This window comes from Lontra canadensis, unplaced genomic scaffold, assembly GCF_010015895.1.
Source record: "Lontra canadensis isolate GAN:19392208 unplaced genomic scaffold, GSC_riverotter_1.0 scaffold125, whole genome shotgun sequence".
NCBI lineage: Eukaryota > Metazoa > Chordata > Mammalia > Carnivora > Mustelidae > Lontra > Lontra canadensis.
The window spans coordinates 2260368-2277058 of record NW_022631119.1 but is presented as its reverse complement, the minus strand read 5'-3'; the positions used below and the strand labels follow the sequence as shown (position 1 = coordinate 2277058).

The 16691-nt window shown below is 55.1% G+C and overlaps 2 protein-coding genes across 4 annotated transcripts; both read left to right on the top strand.

Annotated features, from left to right (window-relative positions):
* The first annotated feature begins 484 nt into the window (after nt 1-484).
* On the top strand, nt 485-7223 carry PRODH2 (proline dehydrogenase 2). Its single transcript, XM_032841959.1, has 10 exons — nt 485-667; nt 743-939; nt 1029-1167; nt 1251-1337; nt 2693-2773; nt 2850-3005; nt 3082-3248; nt 5460-5570; nt 5983-6068; nt 6997-7223. Exons 1-10 carry the CDS (start codon nt 491-493, stop codon nt 7179-7181), a joined length of 1386 nt encoding a protein of 461 aa, XP_032697850.1. The 5' UTR covers nt 485-490; the 3' UTR covers nt 7182-7223.
* A 1612-nt stretch (nt 7224-8835) lies between these two features.
* On the top strand, nt 8836-16640 carry LOC116857651 (inactive serine/threonine-protein kinase TEX14-like). Of its 3 annotated transcripts, XM_032841925.1 has the most exons (16): nt 8836-8853; nt 9494-9748; nt 12505-12619; nt 12992-13157; nt 13237-13391; nt 13472-13532; nt 13609-13733; nt 13862-13954; nt 14402-14737; nt 14816-14973; nt 15051-15244; nt 15328-15400; nt 15483-15571; nt 15658-15831; nt 16292-16341; nt 16432-16640. In XM_032841925.1, exons 2-16 carry the CDS (start codon nt 9616-9618, stop codon nt 16526-16528), a joined length of 2019 nt encoding a protein of 672 aa, XP_032697816.1. In that variant the 5' UTR covers nt 8836-8853; nt 9494-9615; the 3' UTR covers nt 16529-16640. The 3 variants fall into 3 exon arrangements, with proteins under 3 accessions (XP_032697816.1, XP_032697818.1, XP_032697817.1); XM_032841927.1 differs by lacking the exon at nt 8836-8853 and having other exon boundaries at nt 9111-9748; nt 16236-16341; nt 16432-16538; XM_032841926.1 differs by lacking the exon at nt 8836-8853 and having other exon boundaries at nt 9111-9748; nt 16236-16500.
* The last annotated feature ends 51 nt before the right edge of the window (nt 16641-16691 follow it).

Genomic DNA, 16691 nt, shown 5'->3' with positions numbered 1-16691 from the left:
CACAACCTGGTTCTCTAAGATGTATGCTCAGCCTGGAACAGCTGGATTACAGGCTATGTGTATTTTCCAATTGATTCAGTAACATTGCCATCTTTCCCATCCAAAGATGTAGTAATTGCAATAAGCAAGATTGAGTAACTTTCCCAAGATCAAAAAACCAAATCGCCTTGAACCCGGAGATCCTTGTTCCAGAACCCCTGCTCTCCCTTAGTACCCACTGGCCCACGGTGGGCATCTAACCGTCGTGAGATGTTCTGCTGAGTGTTTTGGGGGGCTATTTTGGGGGCTTTCCATTCCTGTCCCCGTTAATCTGAACTCTGTCCCCATCGGTTAATAATTAACTGCCCCCCAAGGAGCCTATGATCCTAAAAGATTCACCTTGCCCTGGCTACTGCCTCGTTAATCAGTCACTGCCCCTGGCTGGGCAAGGGGCACTTGGTAGACCTGCCCCCAAAGCCCCTTTACTTGCTCTAGAAACGGCTAGGGATTCATGATGCTTCGGACCTGCCGTGTGCTCTGTTCCCAAGCTGGACCCTCTGCTGGGGGCTGGAAGCCCTTGAATTTTGATGGAGGGGCTTTTCACCTCAAAGGCACAGGAGAACTGACACGAGCTTTGCTGGTGCTGCGGCTGTGTGCCTGGCCCCCTCTGGTCACACATGGCCTGGCGGTGAGCAGGGACCCTGGGGACTGGCCTCGGGCAACCCCGGGCTGGGCTCTGAGCCGTTGCTCTCTGTCACTCCAGCTCCAGGCCTGGTCTCGGCGACTCCTGGGCTCCCGGCTCTCGGGTGCCCTTCTCCGAGCGTCTATCTACGGGCAGTTTGTGGCTGGTGAGACAGCAGACGAGGTGAGGGACTGCGTCCAACAGCTCCAGGCCCTAGGCCTCCGGCCCCTGCTGGCAGTACCCACTGAAGAGGAGCCAGACTCAGTTGTCAAGACGGGGTGAGTAGGGGCCAGGCCCGGGGAGGCGGGGAGGCTGGCAGGAAGGGGATGGGTGTGCTCCTGAAGCTAATGCCCGCTGGCTGGGGCAGTGAGGCCTGGTATGAAGGGAACTTCAGTGCTATGCTTCGGTGTGTGGACCTGTCACGTGGCCTCCTGGATACCCCTGGCCCGACTAGGAACATCCTCATGCAGCTGAAGGTGACGGCGCTGACCAGCGCTCGGCTCTGTGTAAGGGACGGGCAAGATGGGGGCGGGAGGGTAGGGCTGCCGACCAGCTCCCCCTCACCACTCCACCCACCACCCCATTCCAGAAGGAGCTAACCTCCTGCATCAGAAAACCAGGGGCTTCCTTGGAGCTGAGCCCCGAGAGGCTGGCAGAAGCCATGGACTCTGGGCAGGTAAGGATCTCAGGCTGGGAGAGAATAGATGTTTGGTGGGAAATGTGGGGAGGGGGGGTCGGGGGGAAGCAGGGTTCTCTGTACTTGGATGTACCAGGCACTGCTTGCAAGTGGGATGTTCCAACTGTGTAACTACTGCTACTCCCCAGGCTTGGAACAATCGGAAATAAATGTGGCTGTAGCCCTGGGGTGTGGTTGGAATGGATGGAGTATGTGGGTCATCTGGGGCTCCTAGGCGAGGGCCTGGGGGCTGGGAGCTCTCAGGGGAGGGAGTGAGACAGTTAGCTCTTTACCAACTAGAAGAAAGTTATCAGTATTTGGTCAATCAACTGGAAGTTATGATTAGGCCAGTGGGGTTTTGGTTTGGTCATTCATTCATTCATTCATTCGTTTCTTTTTATTTCCATGTACTATTCCAAGCCCCCCTCCGGGCCATTGGCGTCCCTAATACAAAAACCTGGCTCTCCCTTTCCGTCTCTGCTAGCTCATTCTCCTTCCTTGTTAGGTTCTTCTCTGCCTGTCTCTTCAATATGGCAGTACCCCAAGTCTAGGTCCTGCCTCCCGCCTCCTCACTCCTTCCTCCCCTTGATGGGGTCTTCTTACCCACGCCGTAGCCTCAGTTTCCCCACTGGGGGAGTTTCCCCACTCATGAGGCCCACGTTTGTCTCCAGTCCCAGCCTTTCCCCTGAGCCCCTGGACATGCTCCAGACCCCTCACACCTACCAGATCCCACCCTGGCTTCAGTGTCTCCCCAAACCTGTTCCCCTTCCTGCCCCCATTTCAGAGACAGCCCTCCCAACCTCTGTGTCAGTCCCTACCTCAGACAGAAGTGAAGATTGGGTGAGTTAAATATTTGGTGAGGTACCTGAAATAGCACCAGCACCGAGTAGGCCTTTTCTGAGGGTGGCCGTTTTATGTAGGAAGTCTCACCAGTTACTGACTCCCCAGGACCCCCCAAGACTCTGCCCCCAGCCAGGGGGAGACAATCCTCCGGAAAAAAAAAAAATCTTTTTTTTTTTTTAAAGATTTTATTTATTTGACAGACAGAGATCACAAGTAGGCAGAGAGGCAGGCAGAGAGAGAGGAGGAAGCAGGCTCCCTGCTGAGCAGAGAGCCTGATGCGGGGCTCGATCCCAGGACTCTGAGATCATAACCTGACCTGAAGGCAGAGGCTTTAACCCACTGAGCTACCCAGGCACCCCAATAAATAAAATCTTTAAAAAAGATAGTATCTATGTGATACAGCTTCATTTCCTACATCTAACAATTTCTAAACGTGTCTCCCTTCTGGGTGGTGGGGGAGGGGAGACACGGGCCCCGGAAGGATTCAGTCACCTCCTCTGCTTCTCCCCCAGGATCTCCAGGTCTCCTGCCTCAGCGCCGAGCAGAACCGGCATCTCCAGGCCTCTCTGAGCCGCCTGCACCGGGTGGTCCAGGTAACCCCGGCCGTGGCCTGTCCCCCCGCGCGTGCCAGGCACCGCATGGCCTGACCGCGGTCCCTCCCACCCGCAGCACGCCAGGGCCCAGCACGTGAGGCTCCTGGTGGACGCTGAGTACACCTTCCTGAACCCGGCTCTCTCTCTGCTGGTGGATGCCCTGGCCAGGCGCTGGAACAGCCCTGGGGAAGGCGGGCCCTGGGTGTGGAACACTTACCAGGCCTATCTGAAGGTGTGTGGTGCATGGTGGGGGCCCGCGGGCTGGGGTCCCGGGGCCCTGACCCGAAGCTGCCGGGGTGCCCCGCCAGGACACACACGAGCGGCTGAGGCAGGCCGCGGAGGGCGCTGACAGGGCTGGCCTGGCCTTCGGAGTCAAGTTGGTACGAGGGGCATATCTGGACAAGGAGAGACAGGTGGCTCGGCACCAAGGGACAGAAGACCCCACTCAGCCAGACTATGAGGCTACCAGTCGGAGGTAGGACTGGGCCAGACAGGCCTCGGAGATAAATCATAACCTTTCATCCCAGCACACTGTCCATGATGCAGCCTCTGTATGTCCCCATATCACTTCCTCTCCCTGGTCCAGGACATCTTCTCTTCCCACCTCCTCTTTGGGCTCCCTGCTCCTTCCTTTGCCCACCACCCCAGTTTGTACCCCACAGGCAGCCAGAAGGCGCATGCTAATATCTAAGTCAAATCCCGTTCCCTGCTCAGTTCAAAACCCTCCCATTGCTCCCACTGCCCCTCAATAAACCCCAAATCCTTACAGCAGCCCCCAGGCCCCGCATGACCTGGTCTTGTTACCTCAACTTCTCTTCTGCCCACTCTGTTCCTCCACACTGGCCTCCTTGATGACCCCCAGGGCCTTTGCACTTCCTGTTCCCACTGTTTAGAACGTTCTCCCTCCAGACAGCTTCTTGCTTCAATCCCTCACCTTCTTAGGTCTCTACTTTTTGGGACCTCCTTGGGGAGCCTTCCCTGCCCTCCCTATCAAAAATGAGAACTCCCACACCTACCCTCTTCCTGAATTTGCTTTCCCTCCTTAGCGCCTACCAGCATCTGAGATTCTACACACTTTCATATTCAATGGCAAATTGTCTCTCCCTTGAGAGTGTGGGCCCAGGAGGGCAGGGGTTTCTGATTTGTTCATTGTTGAGCATCCAGTGTTTAGAATTGTGCCTGCTACGTGACAGGTGCTCAGAACACATCTGTTGAATACATAAACAACCCCCAAGTGGTAGGTACTATTATCATAACCGCCCCCCCCACCCAACACCTATCTCACAGAGGATGGAACCCAGGCGCGAAGACGAAGAATCACTTACCCAAGGTCACATAGCTAGTAAGTGGCAGGACCAAGTTCTGAACTGAGCAGACTGACTCTGGAACCTGCATTCTTACTCACCTCAAATCACCCTGTGCTGGGAGCAAAACATGGGTGAGCTCCTTGGATCCCCATCCCAGGACCCTGGGAAGAAGCAAACTGTTCCTTTACCACATACTTTCTGATCACTTGATTTAGATCAGGGCCTGGGCTGGACCCTGGTCCTGGTCCCATTCCCAACTAAGGTGGTCCCCAGGCCCAGTCTTTGTAGAGCTTAAAAATCTACTTCCATTTCCCGCTAGCTTCAGGAGAGGTTTGCAGAGCCACAGGGACTGACCCAAGCTCACAGGGCAAGGGGCCATGCCATGGCTGGAAGCTAGGCTCACACCCGAGGCCCATGAGGGCTCCTACATACGGTTGTGCCCCATGGGCTTAATCACATCTGATTATTTCTTACTAAGTCATAATTCACATGCCATAAAATTCATCATTTCGAAGTGTACCAGTCAAGGGCTTTTAATATATTCACAAGGTTTTGCAACCATCCCCACTAATTCCAGAACATTTCATCACCATGTCTATTAGCAGTCACTCCCCATTTGCTTCCCCTCAGGCCCTGGAGGCTTCTAATCCATTTTGTGTCCCTATGGGTTTGCTTCTTCTGGATATTTCATACCAATGGAGTCATATGTATGGTCATAACATATGGCCTTTGGTGTCTGGCCTGTTCCACTCAGTGTAACGTTTTCAGGGTTCAACCACATTGTCGCATTAATCAGTACTTCATTCCCTCTTATGTCTAAAATAATATCCCACTGTATGGATGTACCACAACTTGTCCTTAGGGTGACACACAGCCAGCAGCATGCCGGGAAAGCATTTGCCAGTCAGTTTGTCCTTCTGTATCAGAGTCCCAGAGTGTCCTCACCCTTCTTTGGTGCTGGGCACTCCACGAGCCTTTGTGTGCAGTCATTCCTTTGAGCCGGGCCCCACTGACCGTTACGTTACTGCTGCTCATGTTCTGTGGTCAACGCTGCTGTGAAAGACCTTAGGTAAATGTCATCTCATGAACGTGATGTCGCCCTTTGCTCTGAGTCGGCCACCAAGCCAAGGGCTTTATGACACCCCCATCTTACTCCATCCTCAACAGGGCTGTGAGGTGAACGTGAATCATTACAAGAGAGGAAACAGGCTCAGGGAAGGGCTATCCCCTGCACCTGATGGAGGGGAAATGGGGGTACCCTCTGATCCCAGAGTACTTGCCCTTAAGCACCCCAACTCCCAAGGAGAGGAATCCTGAGTCCCCGGGGCCTGACTTTTAACTACCTGGAGCCGTAAGCTGAACAGAGCGTCTCCCTTTAGTTACAGCCGCTGTCTGGAGCTGATGCTGACCCATGTGTCCCACCGTGGCCCCATGTGCCACCTCATGGTGGCTTCCCACAATGAAGAATCTGTTCGCCAGGCAACCAAGCGGTACGTTAGAGGGATGGGAAACGGGTCCCCACAAGGAGGACCCCTCGATTCCTCTCCCTTGCCAGGGGTGGGCAGAGGGTGGTGGACATGGAATAGGGGTAGGGACGGTGAGGGACAAGTAGGTTCACAGGGATGCAGGGGAGGCTATTAAAATATTTATCCCCCTGTAGGCCCCAGCTAAACAAGGCATTGCTCCTTGTTTGCTGGGGCACAGGGAAGTCTGCGGGTTCCAGGGAAGGAGCTGGGACTCACCGGGGAACTTTCACGGGCCCAGGAGTAGTGGTTATTTATCACTGAGTTTGGAAGTACTTCAAGATTTTAGTAACTGGAACAGCCATATGAGTGTATAATGGCTGACTGTCAGCTCTGGATCCAGCCACTGTGTGGACTGATGATGTGGCCTTCTCTATAGCATGTGGGAGCTGGGCATTCCTCTGGATGGGCCTGTCTGCTTTGGACAACTTCTAGGGATGTGTGACCACGTCTCCTTGGCACTGGGTATGTGGATGGCCCATTCTCTCCATTCCCCAATACCATGCCCCAACTAGCCCTCAGCCTCATCCCCTCCTAGCCAGATCCCTTCTCCCACTCCCAACCAGCACCTGCCCAGGCTCCCCTCCTTAGCCTGCACCTGGCCCAGCCACCAGACTCTTCCTGATAGATCTGTTGCTCCCATATCTGAAGGCCTCACTTGCCTGTTCTCTAAGCCTGCTGTCTCTCGCTTTTGATGTTTTTTGATCATGGTGTCTTGTTTCCTATGTGCTTTGTTATTTTGATTGTGTCTCCCCGGGGTCTGAGACCAGAAGATTTATGTTTTTTTCTGCCAGGTGCTAAGGGGTACAGAACCACTTTACCTTATATTCAGAGCTTGAGGTTTCCAGAAGCATCTCCATGATGCAAGTTTGAGTTACAAATATGTGAGGCTAATCCATGGCCTTGATCTCTCAGAGATAGGCTTTTGTTTTCTTTGCTCTACTTATGGTCAAGGCTACTATTCCCTGTGAGCTGGGGAAGGTCAGAGTGTTGATTTCTGGTTAACTCTGACACTGAGGGTGCAGCTTAACTTGAGGAAATGCTCCTTTACAAGTCACCCTGGTCAGACTCTGGGCCTCAATTTCTGTACCCCCTCCATTCTATGAAGTCATCAAATTTTGCCTTCAGGGTGGAAGTGTTTCCTTGCGTCCTTCCCTTTTTGGGTTCTCATTTTCTCTTAATCCTTGGATTACTAAATTCCTTACTCTTTTGGCAGTATTTTAATAACTTTAGGAACATTTTCTAAATGTTTACTGCAGGACTTTAAGTTTTTTTCATTGGGAATTTTGTCCAACTCACCTAGTCTGTCACATTCTCAGAGATGAGAGCCTCTGTTCCAGGTGGGGTCTCTCCCCAAACATGAGTTCATACCCTGCCAACAATCTCCCTGCAGGGCAGGCCGGCTATGCGGTGTATAAGTCCATCCCTTATGGTTCCCTGGAGGAAGTGATCCCCTATCTGATCCGGAGGGCCCAGGAGAACCGGAGCGTGCTGCAGGGTGCCCGCAGGGAACAGAAGCTGCTCAGCCAAGAACTTCGGAAGAGAGTGCTGGGTCGGGGCCCGAGGGTACCCCATTAGCATCCCTAGGAGTCATGTGGTTAATAAAGATCCTGAGCTAGGGATGCCTGGATGGCTCAGTGGGTTACAGCCTCTGTCTTTGGCTCAGGTCATGGTCCCAGGGTCCTGGGATCGAGCCCCCATAGGGCTCTCTGCTCAGCGGGGAGCCTGCTTCCCCCACTCCCCCTCTGCCTGCTTCTCTGCCTACTTGTGATCTCTGTCTGTCAAATAAATAATTAAATCTTTAAAAAAAAAAAAAAAAGATCCTGAGCTATTGCCCTGCACTGAAGCTGCCTCCTTGGGAAAGGGCTATTCTCGACCTCAGTCAGTCCAAGCTAGCAGCTCTGTAGCTCAAGAGAGACCAGTAGCTGATCACAGAGCATAGCAAGGACATTGATCAAAAACTAACATGCCTCCCTCCAACCCTGAGGTGGCCTATCCTGCACTGGGCCTGGGATCAGCTTTACTCAGCCAGTCAATGACTCAAGGGGGAACTTTCTTAACTCCAGTGGATGCCCAGATGATGAGCAGACACTGAGACACTGAAGCCAAGAGGCTGGGAGGGACAGAGGGAAGAGGCAAATCACTTTTTTTATTTAATAAGCATTTACTGAGGCTCCTCCTGAGCTATGGTCTGAGGTGAACAATGCTGGGGACACAGCAGTGACAAAGACAACTGCAGGTCCTGACTCACAGGCCTTGGTCCAGTAGAGGTAGAGAGACCTATCTTCAGTGACAGCCTGGGGGATCAGGGGAGACTCCTGGTGATTAAGAGGGCTTCTCAGAGAATTCATAAGAATAACCAAGGGAATACTGAGAAGAGCATTCAAAGGCAAGTGTGTGCATAGACAGAAGAGTGTGAAACAGACTGGGGAGTGGGAACACAGGGATGGAAGGGTAAGCAGGCCAGATGATGCCATCTTTGTTGCCAGGCTTCATGGACTGGACTTTGTCCCAAGGGCCTTGGGGAGTCAGGAGGGTTTCAAGCAAGGGAGGGACAAAGTCAGGTTTGGCTTTAGTAAATGTCCCCTGGCTACCTCGCAGTGAGTGTACCAGAGCGGGGAGACAGGCTGGGAGCCCAAGGGAAGCTAGAGTAAGGAATCGCCGCAGGCCGCTGGAGCATGGCAGGACGATAAAAACGGAGGAGGGGGCTGGTGAGGACAGTCTGGAAGCTGAGTGGATGGGCCACCCGGCTGAGAGGCTGGACGGGAGGGAGACAGTGAAGGGCGAGGCCCTGGGCCCTCGCTTGAAGAGGGTGGGCTCTGAGATGGTGATCGGGGAGGAAATGCAGTTTTGGGAAGATACAACAAGTGTGGGACCCAGTGGATGGTACGGTATCAGAGGATTTCCAGGGAGCGGTGTCCAGGACACGTGGGGCCCGTGGTGGTGGTGAGAAGCATGGAAAGAAGACAGCCAAGGACAGGGATTAGGAAGGGCCCACCCCCTCAAACAAGTCCTGGGGCAGGCGGAAGAAGCGGGTAACATGTGCGGCAAAGCCGATAGCTCTGGGGTGGATATCGCTTTCTCTTCTTTCGCATCACGTCAGGACTGTGGGGGCGTCACTCAGAGGAGGGGGATACTGCGCAAGCGCAAGACACAGAAGCGCATGCGCCCCTGGTTCCCGCTCCGACGCCAGCGCCCGTGAGCCTGGGTCACGTGGCAGTCACGTGGTAAGCACTGCAGGAGCGCAACGGTAGGTGCAAAGAGCGGTGGGCTGGAGCCTAGACTCCAGAATCTTCCTAGAGCTTACTGGGCCCTCAGACTAGACCCCGCTGCCAGACCTCCGCCTTCCCTCATACTTCTCCCTCCTTCCCACGCCTGGTGGCCCGCAGAACCTACTGGTTATCAGACTCCGGCTCCCAGCCCACAGACACAGCCCTCAGGTCCCCTTCCTCAGCCCCCTCCCATAGCCCACAGACCCCGCCCCAGCACCCAGAGGCTTTTCTCAACCTCAGTCCGAGTCCGCAACCCTCAGACCCTCTCCCAGCCCACAGAGCCTGCCTCAGCGCCTTTGCCCCTGCCCTGACTGCCCTCCTTTCCACCCCCTCGCATAGCTTGGAGACCCTACCCCTTCTCAGGCCAAGCCCTCAGGCCCCTCTTTACCAGAGCCTTTTCCTAAACCACTAGTGTCCTTTCCAGAGCTCAGGTCCTGTCCCTGGAGCCCTTACACCCCCTTCCCCCAGAGAGAATGCCCAGCCCCCCAGACTCCCTTAGACCCCAGACCTCCCGGTCTGGTCGTTAGCTCTCCCTGTCCGACCACTTTTCCCATTCAAACACCTAACAGCAGAGCAGACTCCTCCTGAGTCTCCCCTCTTTCTCACGCGGCCCTCCAGGACTCCCAGCCGGTTCTGTATTTATTGCCCCCAAGAGGTCCTATGTTTACTTCCTCCTCCCTCATAAGAAACCCCTAGGTGATCCCTGCCCAGGAGCTGAGCGAGGAGGCCAGAGCCCACAGATGCCCTCCCTGCGCTCTCGCTTCCCCATGGAGCTGGGTTCTGTTAGGGATCCAGAAGCCCAGCTGGGACGACTGCATCGCCTGGCCGTGGCTGGGGGCCCAGGATGGGGCCTCACGCGGCTCCTGCGAAGAGGTGAGCATTCTTTTAGCTCCTGCACCTACCTGTGGGGTGCAGCTCAAGAGGCTGTGTGGAAGGCGGGCCTTCAGAGGGCCAGTCACCAGCTGTGTACCAGGCACCTACCGTGTGCCAGCCTCTGATGTCCATGATGGGGATTTAGGGACGACCTTCTGGGTCATTGTGAATGAAATCTATCATGAGAATTTAAGAAAATGGTGAGGAAGAAGTAGATACACCAAAAAGGGTGGCTTTATGAGAGCCAGTCATGCAACCCCCTACCCCCCACCCCAGGGTGAAATAGCCACTGCAAAGGCCTTGAAGTCAAAACAAATTGTTAAGTAGCAGTGGAGGAGAGGGGGATGAGTCCCCCTGGGGTGGAAGAGGGAGAGGGCGGAAGCTAAGTGGCACCAGCCACAGACAGGAAAGGGCCTCTGAAGTAGTGGGTGAATTCTGTTACATTTTGTTCTGTGTGTGATGAGAAGCCATTGGAGTTGTAGGGAGGAAATGAACATCTAATTTACAATTGATTTTTGTAACTCGATTGTGTTTCTGGCCACTTTCTGAACTTTATAGTTGAAATTTTTGACTCTTTAACAGTTTTTGTTACCCACAGATGGTTGACAGTTTGGTATCAGCCCTTTAAACTCTAATTCTTTTTTTTTACCCTGTGTAAGTTGTTGGCCAGAACCCCCAAACCTTATTGTCAATAGATATCTCTTTCCTTGTTTTTGATATTAAAGAGAATTAATCTCTATTTCTACATTAAGTATTGTGGGTGCTTTGGAGTTTTGGTATATAATTTTTATAAAGTGAGGATGTTCCCATTTATTCTTAGTTTTTTGAGGTATTTGCCTCCCCTCAGTCATAAGTAAGTATTGAATTTTATTTTTATTTAATTTAGTGACTCATATTTACATATATCACCCAGTGTTCATCATAACAAGTGTGCTCCTTAATACCCATCACCTATTTAGCTCACCTCCCCCCCACTTCCCTCCATCAACCCTCAGTTTGTTCTCTGTCATTAAGAGTCTCTTATGGAAGATAAACCATAAGTGACTCTTAATCTCACAAAACAAACTGAGGGTTGCTGGGGGGAGGGGGGTTGGGAGAGGGGGGGTGGGGTTATTATGGACATTGGGGAGGGTATGTGCTATGGTGAGTGCTGTGAAGTGTGTAAACCTGGTGATTCACAGACCTGTACCCCTGGGGAAAAAAATATATGTTTATAAAAAATAAAATTTAAAAAAAAGAGTCTCTTATGGAAATTTTGAATTTTATCAGTTGCTTTTTCTGTATCTACTGAGTCAAGTGTGATTTTTTTGTTAATTCATGAATGTGTTTTCTATATTGATTGATTTTCTTACGTTGAATCATCCTTGATTTCTGGGAATAAATCAATTGGATAATCCCTTTTACTTTATTTAGGGGGTTAGCATATATGATCATAAATGGAATTGAAATACGATTTTATTTTTGGTTCTGGAAACTTATGTGGCTTTGGAATTAAGGTCATTCTAGCTTCATAAAAGGAGCCTTGCTCTCCCTCTCTCTTTCTTTCTCTCTCTTTTTTGGAACAACGTGTATAAGATTATACATGAAATGATTACCATTGTAATGATTATATCATGCAATGATTTGTGTTTTAAGAAGACCCTTCTGCAGGGCAATACAAATGCAGAAAATCAGTTAGAATGCCTTTGCAAAAGACAGTGGGCTACTGGCTAAAATAGAAGGCAGTAAATGTGACATTCAGATGTTCTTGAAGGACCACCTTTGGAGGAATTTTGTGACAGTAACTAAGCTGGCTTGAGCCAAGTGCTTGATTGATTTTAGCCATATCTGCCTAGGACATAGGACTGCAATGACAAAGACACTGTGCATTTGCCCTCAGTAGGGAGAGGGGCAAGGGCTTCAAGGAAGAAGAGTTCAGGATAATGGGTGTGGAGAGGAGGGGTGAGAAGGAGGCTCTGAGCAGGATGGTGGGGGAGGGGGTTGGCGTAAGTGAGTGCAGAGGAGGTTGCTTCTTGGATCCAGCTCTTAGAAGCAGAACTCAAAAATAAACTTGAGAGATTTCCTGAGAAAATCCAAGAGTTTGCTTTTCTTTTTCTTTTTTAAGATTTTATTTATTTATTTATCTGATAGAGACAGAGCTAGAGAGGGATCACAAGCAGGGGGAGTGGGAGAGGGAGAAGCAGGCTTCCCACTGAGCAGGGAGCCTGAGGTGGGGCTTAATCCCAGAACCCAGGGATCAGGACCTGAGCTGAAGGCAGACACCTAATGACTGAGCCACCCAGGCACCCCAAGAGTTTGCTTTTCTTGAAGAATTGGATGCTGGCCACATGGGACCTGTGTACATACACTGCAGTAGAGCTGGGTGGAGGCTGCCTGCCCTGGATGGTGCACGAGGCTCCTGTCAGCAGAGGTTCTGAGAAGTCCACGTCCCCCTGGCCCCTGGGGACCTTTGTGTGATTTTTGACACTTCTGGGGTGGCAGATGGGTGTCAGCATAGCAGGTGGTTTTCACCCCTTGTTGTGACTCTGTGGGCTCATTAACAGTGAGCACCTTGTTGAGACAGATCCTGAGCAGAGTCCCCTTTGGTTGGAGGGTGGGGCTTCCAGGGTATAGAGAGAGAACCTGGAGTCAAGGCTCACCCAGTCAAGGAGGGACTGCAGGGACTGGGAATTGGCAGAGGTGTTGCATAGCGGCCCCCAGGACCTCTGCCTCTGGAATAAAGGGCAGGGACAGCCCTAAGCCTTGTTGCCCCTCAGTTGTCCAGGTGGATGGTGAGAACTCCGCTGGGCAGACGGGGCTCTTCCTCTCGGCGCTGCTGGGCCACAGCTCTGCTGTGCAGCTCTTGCTGACCTTTGGCGCCAACCCCAACCAGTGAGTGGACCGATGGCGGTGCCCCCACCGCTCCACGGAGTCTGAGCCCCAGAGAGACTGAGAGGCTTTCCTCCCCAGAGACCACTCCCTCATGACACCCTTCCATCCTGATGACCCTTCTGGCCCCAGTGATCTCCCCCTTGTTCTCTGGATTAACCCCCTCTTGTCCACCAGGGACTACTCCCATTCTCCTGCTACCTGCCATGCTCACAGTAAAGACTTCACCCTGTCCCCAAGTGACCCTCCTGTCCCGAAATCCACCTCCCATGTTCACTGCGACTCCTCTCGTCCCTCAGTGCTCCCATCCTGCCACCTCTTGTCCCTTTTCTGCCTCTTTCCTAATGCATTTCTGTCCTTGTTGTTCCACTGCAGCCGCTGCCTTGATGGCAGCACACCTGTGCACGCAGGCGCCTTCTCGGGCCGCAGCCTGGTGATGCTGCACCTGCTGCAGGCAGGGGGTGACCTGCGTCTGCATGACCAGCGGGGTCGCACGCCTTGGGACTGGGCCGAGCAGGGTGGTGCCAAGCAGAGCTGGGAGGTGAGCAGTGGCCCAGGTGGGGTGGGGGCGTATAGAGCTGGTACCCCCATCTGCTTCACCACACACGTCTCCCGTCCAGGTGCTGGAGCTATTAGAGCTGTGCCGAGCCCACATGTCGGCACTAGTGCATGACGCTGAGTTGGCGGCCAGTGCATCCCTGGGCCAGTTGCAGGCCGGCTGTAGACACAGCCTGTGTGGCTCCCTGCCCTTGCCGCGGCGGGAGTGTGCGGACAGGTAACTACCCATATCCTAAAGCCCACTCACCCCTGCCCCCAGCTGCCCTAGACTTACCCCTGGACTTTCCTTTGCCCCAGAGCACCGAGACGAGAGCGCATCAGAAGACCCCCCCGAATTCCAGCCTTGGGGTTTGGCCAGGTAAGCGGGAGAGGTTGGGGGAGCAGGGAACATCCCTGTCTGCTTTGTGCCTCATAATCCCACTCCCCATTCCCAGCTGAGCTGTCTGAGGCCACTGGGGCTGGTGACAGGCATACCCCTTGCGGACCCCAAGGAGCTGCTGCCAGCCCAGGGCGAGCCCGACCGCACCTACGAGAGCAGCTCCCACACCCTCATGGCCAAGTGAGAGCCCCTCTCACACCCCCTGCGTGGCTGTCAGTAGAGTCTGGGAGGGGTCTGGTTCTCCTCCTTCCCTCGTGGGAAGACCCCCATTTCAGATCTGTGCTCTTTCCCCCTCCGGCATTGTCTAGCCTCCTGTGGAGGGGCCACTCCGTGACAGCTCGGAAGCTGAAGGCACCTGGAGCTCAGCCGGATGTGCTGTTGGCTGACCTTCAGCACTGCAGGTACACCACCCCCAGCCTTACCCTGAGGATGGCCCAGTCCCCCAGACCCGTCTCCGGTCTGCCCTCCGGACTCAGGTGTCTCATAAACAGGGGGCCAGGGAGTGTGGCAGTGGCCACGGTTATGGTTCTTCACTTCTGGGCCAGCACCTGGCACGGAGCCCTCCTACTGGAGTGACTACCCCCCACCCTCCTGCTGTAAAGTGTGTCCTAGGGCCGTATGCTGTGTATTCTAGGCCACAGAGAAGTGGCTGGGTGTAGGCAGAGGTACCCCAGATGGGGTATGAACTGGGAGCTGGCCCTGCGAGCCGGGTCTCAGTTTCTCCTCTGTCCCGTGGCTGATGCGGATCAGATGGTCAACCCCTGGCATGTGCTGATCTGTGCCGAGCAGCAGCCCCCACCACGCAGGTCAGGGCCCCCTTGTGAGTGGCCTGCTCTCCTCCCGCCCAGCACCCTGCACCACCCTAACCTGTTGCTGCTGATGGCACTGAGCCCCTCGGCCGACCTGTCGGGGCTGTGCCTCCTCTTCGAACCGGTGTGGCTGGGCTCCCTGCATGTGGTGCTGCACCCACGTGGGCCGAGTCCAGGAGGACCCCGCGCTGTGCCGGGGCTGCTGCCTGGCCACCTGCTGCTGCAGGTGCTGGAGGCGCTGCTGTTCCTGCAGGCCCGCTGGCACGCCCACGGTGGCCTTAGCTCTCACGCCGTGCAGCTGGTCCGGCCAGGCCTGGCCAAAGTGAGCAGCCTGGAGCACGGGCGGCCCTTGCACCAACGCTGGCTGCAGCCCAGGTGAGCGCCTACTTCCCCCGCCTGCCCCGTATCCCTGTCCCATGGCCGCTGGCTCACCAGGCCCCTCGGCCTCCACAGGCCACAGCAGGGCTACTCCCGGGGAGGCTCAGGCCCAGGGCTGCCCCCGCCTCCTGAATTGTACCCTTGGCTGCCACTTGAGCTCATCTGCGGTGACACGCCCGCTGCCACCTCAGATCTCTACAGCTTCTGCATCCTGGCCCAGGAGGTGTTCACCGGTCAGTGAGTGATCCTACACCCCGGCCCCGCTGAGGTCGTCCTCTGGATCGGGTCCCCCAATCATGCTTCCTCACAGGACAGCTGCCCTGGGCTGGGAGGAAGGGGCCTGAGGTGAAGGCTAAATTGGAGGCAGGAGAGAGCCCGGCCCTGGATCCCCTGGTGCCAGCCCCCTACCAGGCCCTGGTTCAGGCTGGGCTGGGCCTGGGGCCAGCCGACCGCTGGGGCAGCCTGCAGAACACTCGCTACCTGCTGCAGGAGGCCATGGCCCAGGTACGGGATACGCTGGCCGGCCGGGGAGTGGCTGTGGAACCGTAGGCAGGACCCACATCACACACTCAGCCGCCTTTCCCCAGGACTCGGCTCCTGAGGTGAGCTCCCGGATGCACTGGACCACACGGTGCCCTGCGTCTCAGGATTTCCTACCAGGTTAGAGGGCACGAGCGGGTGGTGGCTGGTGCTGAGCTCAGCTCTGCTCCCCCCATTCCAACCAACTGGTCTGTCCCTCCAGACACACTGTACTGTGAGGTGGCTCCCAGAACCAAGATTCCACCCAGGCCTGTGCCCCCTGTGATGTCCCTAGGCCTCTCCCCATGCCAGGTAGGAGCCAGGGCAGAGATGTGGAGGACCAGGGGAGCTGTGGGACACTGGGCAACCCATGACAGCTCCTGCCATTGTCTCCACAGGCCCTGAAGACTCCTGAGGTCACAGGCCGTGGCAGAGTCCAGAGGGCCCCAGCCTGGGACTCAGGCAGCAGCTTGACTCTAGGCAGCAGCCCAAGTCCCGGCTCCAGCCTCTACCCAGGCTCCAGCCCTGCAGCCCGGGTCAGCCTGCACCACTGCCTGGAGCCCAGCTCGACGGTGTAGATCCCCCCAGGGCCCTGTGCAGCCACTCAGTTTGTTAAACTATGAGCCCTCACCCCAGTTGTCACCAGCCTGTTTCCCCAGCTGCCTCGCCTTTGACCAGGGACCCCTCAACTGACCTGTGCCCCCTGACCAACCCGACTTCCCCCAGGGCCCGCCCTACACTCCCAGCCTGCAGGACTTAGCCTCCCTGCTGGGGACCAGGGTTCTGTGGAGCAGTTTGAGAGGAACTCAGCCAAGATGCCAGCCCTGCTGGACCTTCCGGCCTTAAAACCCACCCCCTGCCTGCTGACCCACAGAGAGGCCTCCCACCCCCCTGGAGGCTGCTGGCAGGGGAAGGTCCTGAGGGTGGGTGAGACAGAGGAACGGGAGCCTATCCTCTGCCCTCCTCCCCCTTCCAGGCCCATCCTGAGCTCAACGGCTACTGGGTGGCAGCTCCAGCATTTTTCCTCTGCAGGAGCCCAGTACCGAGCTGATCAGAGGATGTCTCTTCTCCAGCCTGCAGAAGTGAGAAATGGGCCCTGCTGGGGGCCACCTGGGGCCCCTTCCTCATCCCTGTGGTGACCCTGGCTCCACCCCCATCCCACTACTACCCAGGATGGACCTGCTGGAGGAGATCATAGTGGAGCTGCGGGGTGGATGCCCACTCGGAGACAAGCCCAGCCTCGACCCCACTCCTGAAACCGATTCTTAGAGTGCCTGTGACTGCCTTTCTGCAGACACCACCCCTCAGAGCCTCCCAGGACGGACTTCCCATGCAGCACTTGCTGAAATGATAACGTGATAAAGCAATCCATCTGTCTCTGCCTCTTTGTTCCCTGAGTCTGGCCCCAGCATGACACTACCGGCCGTGTTTT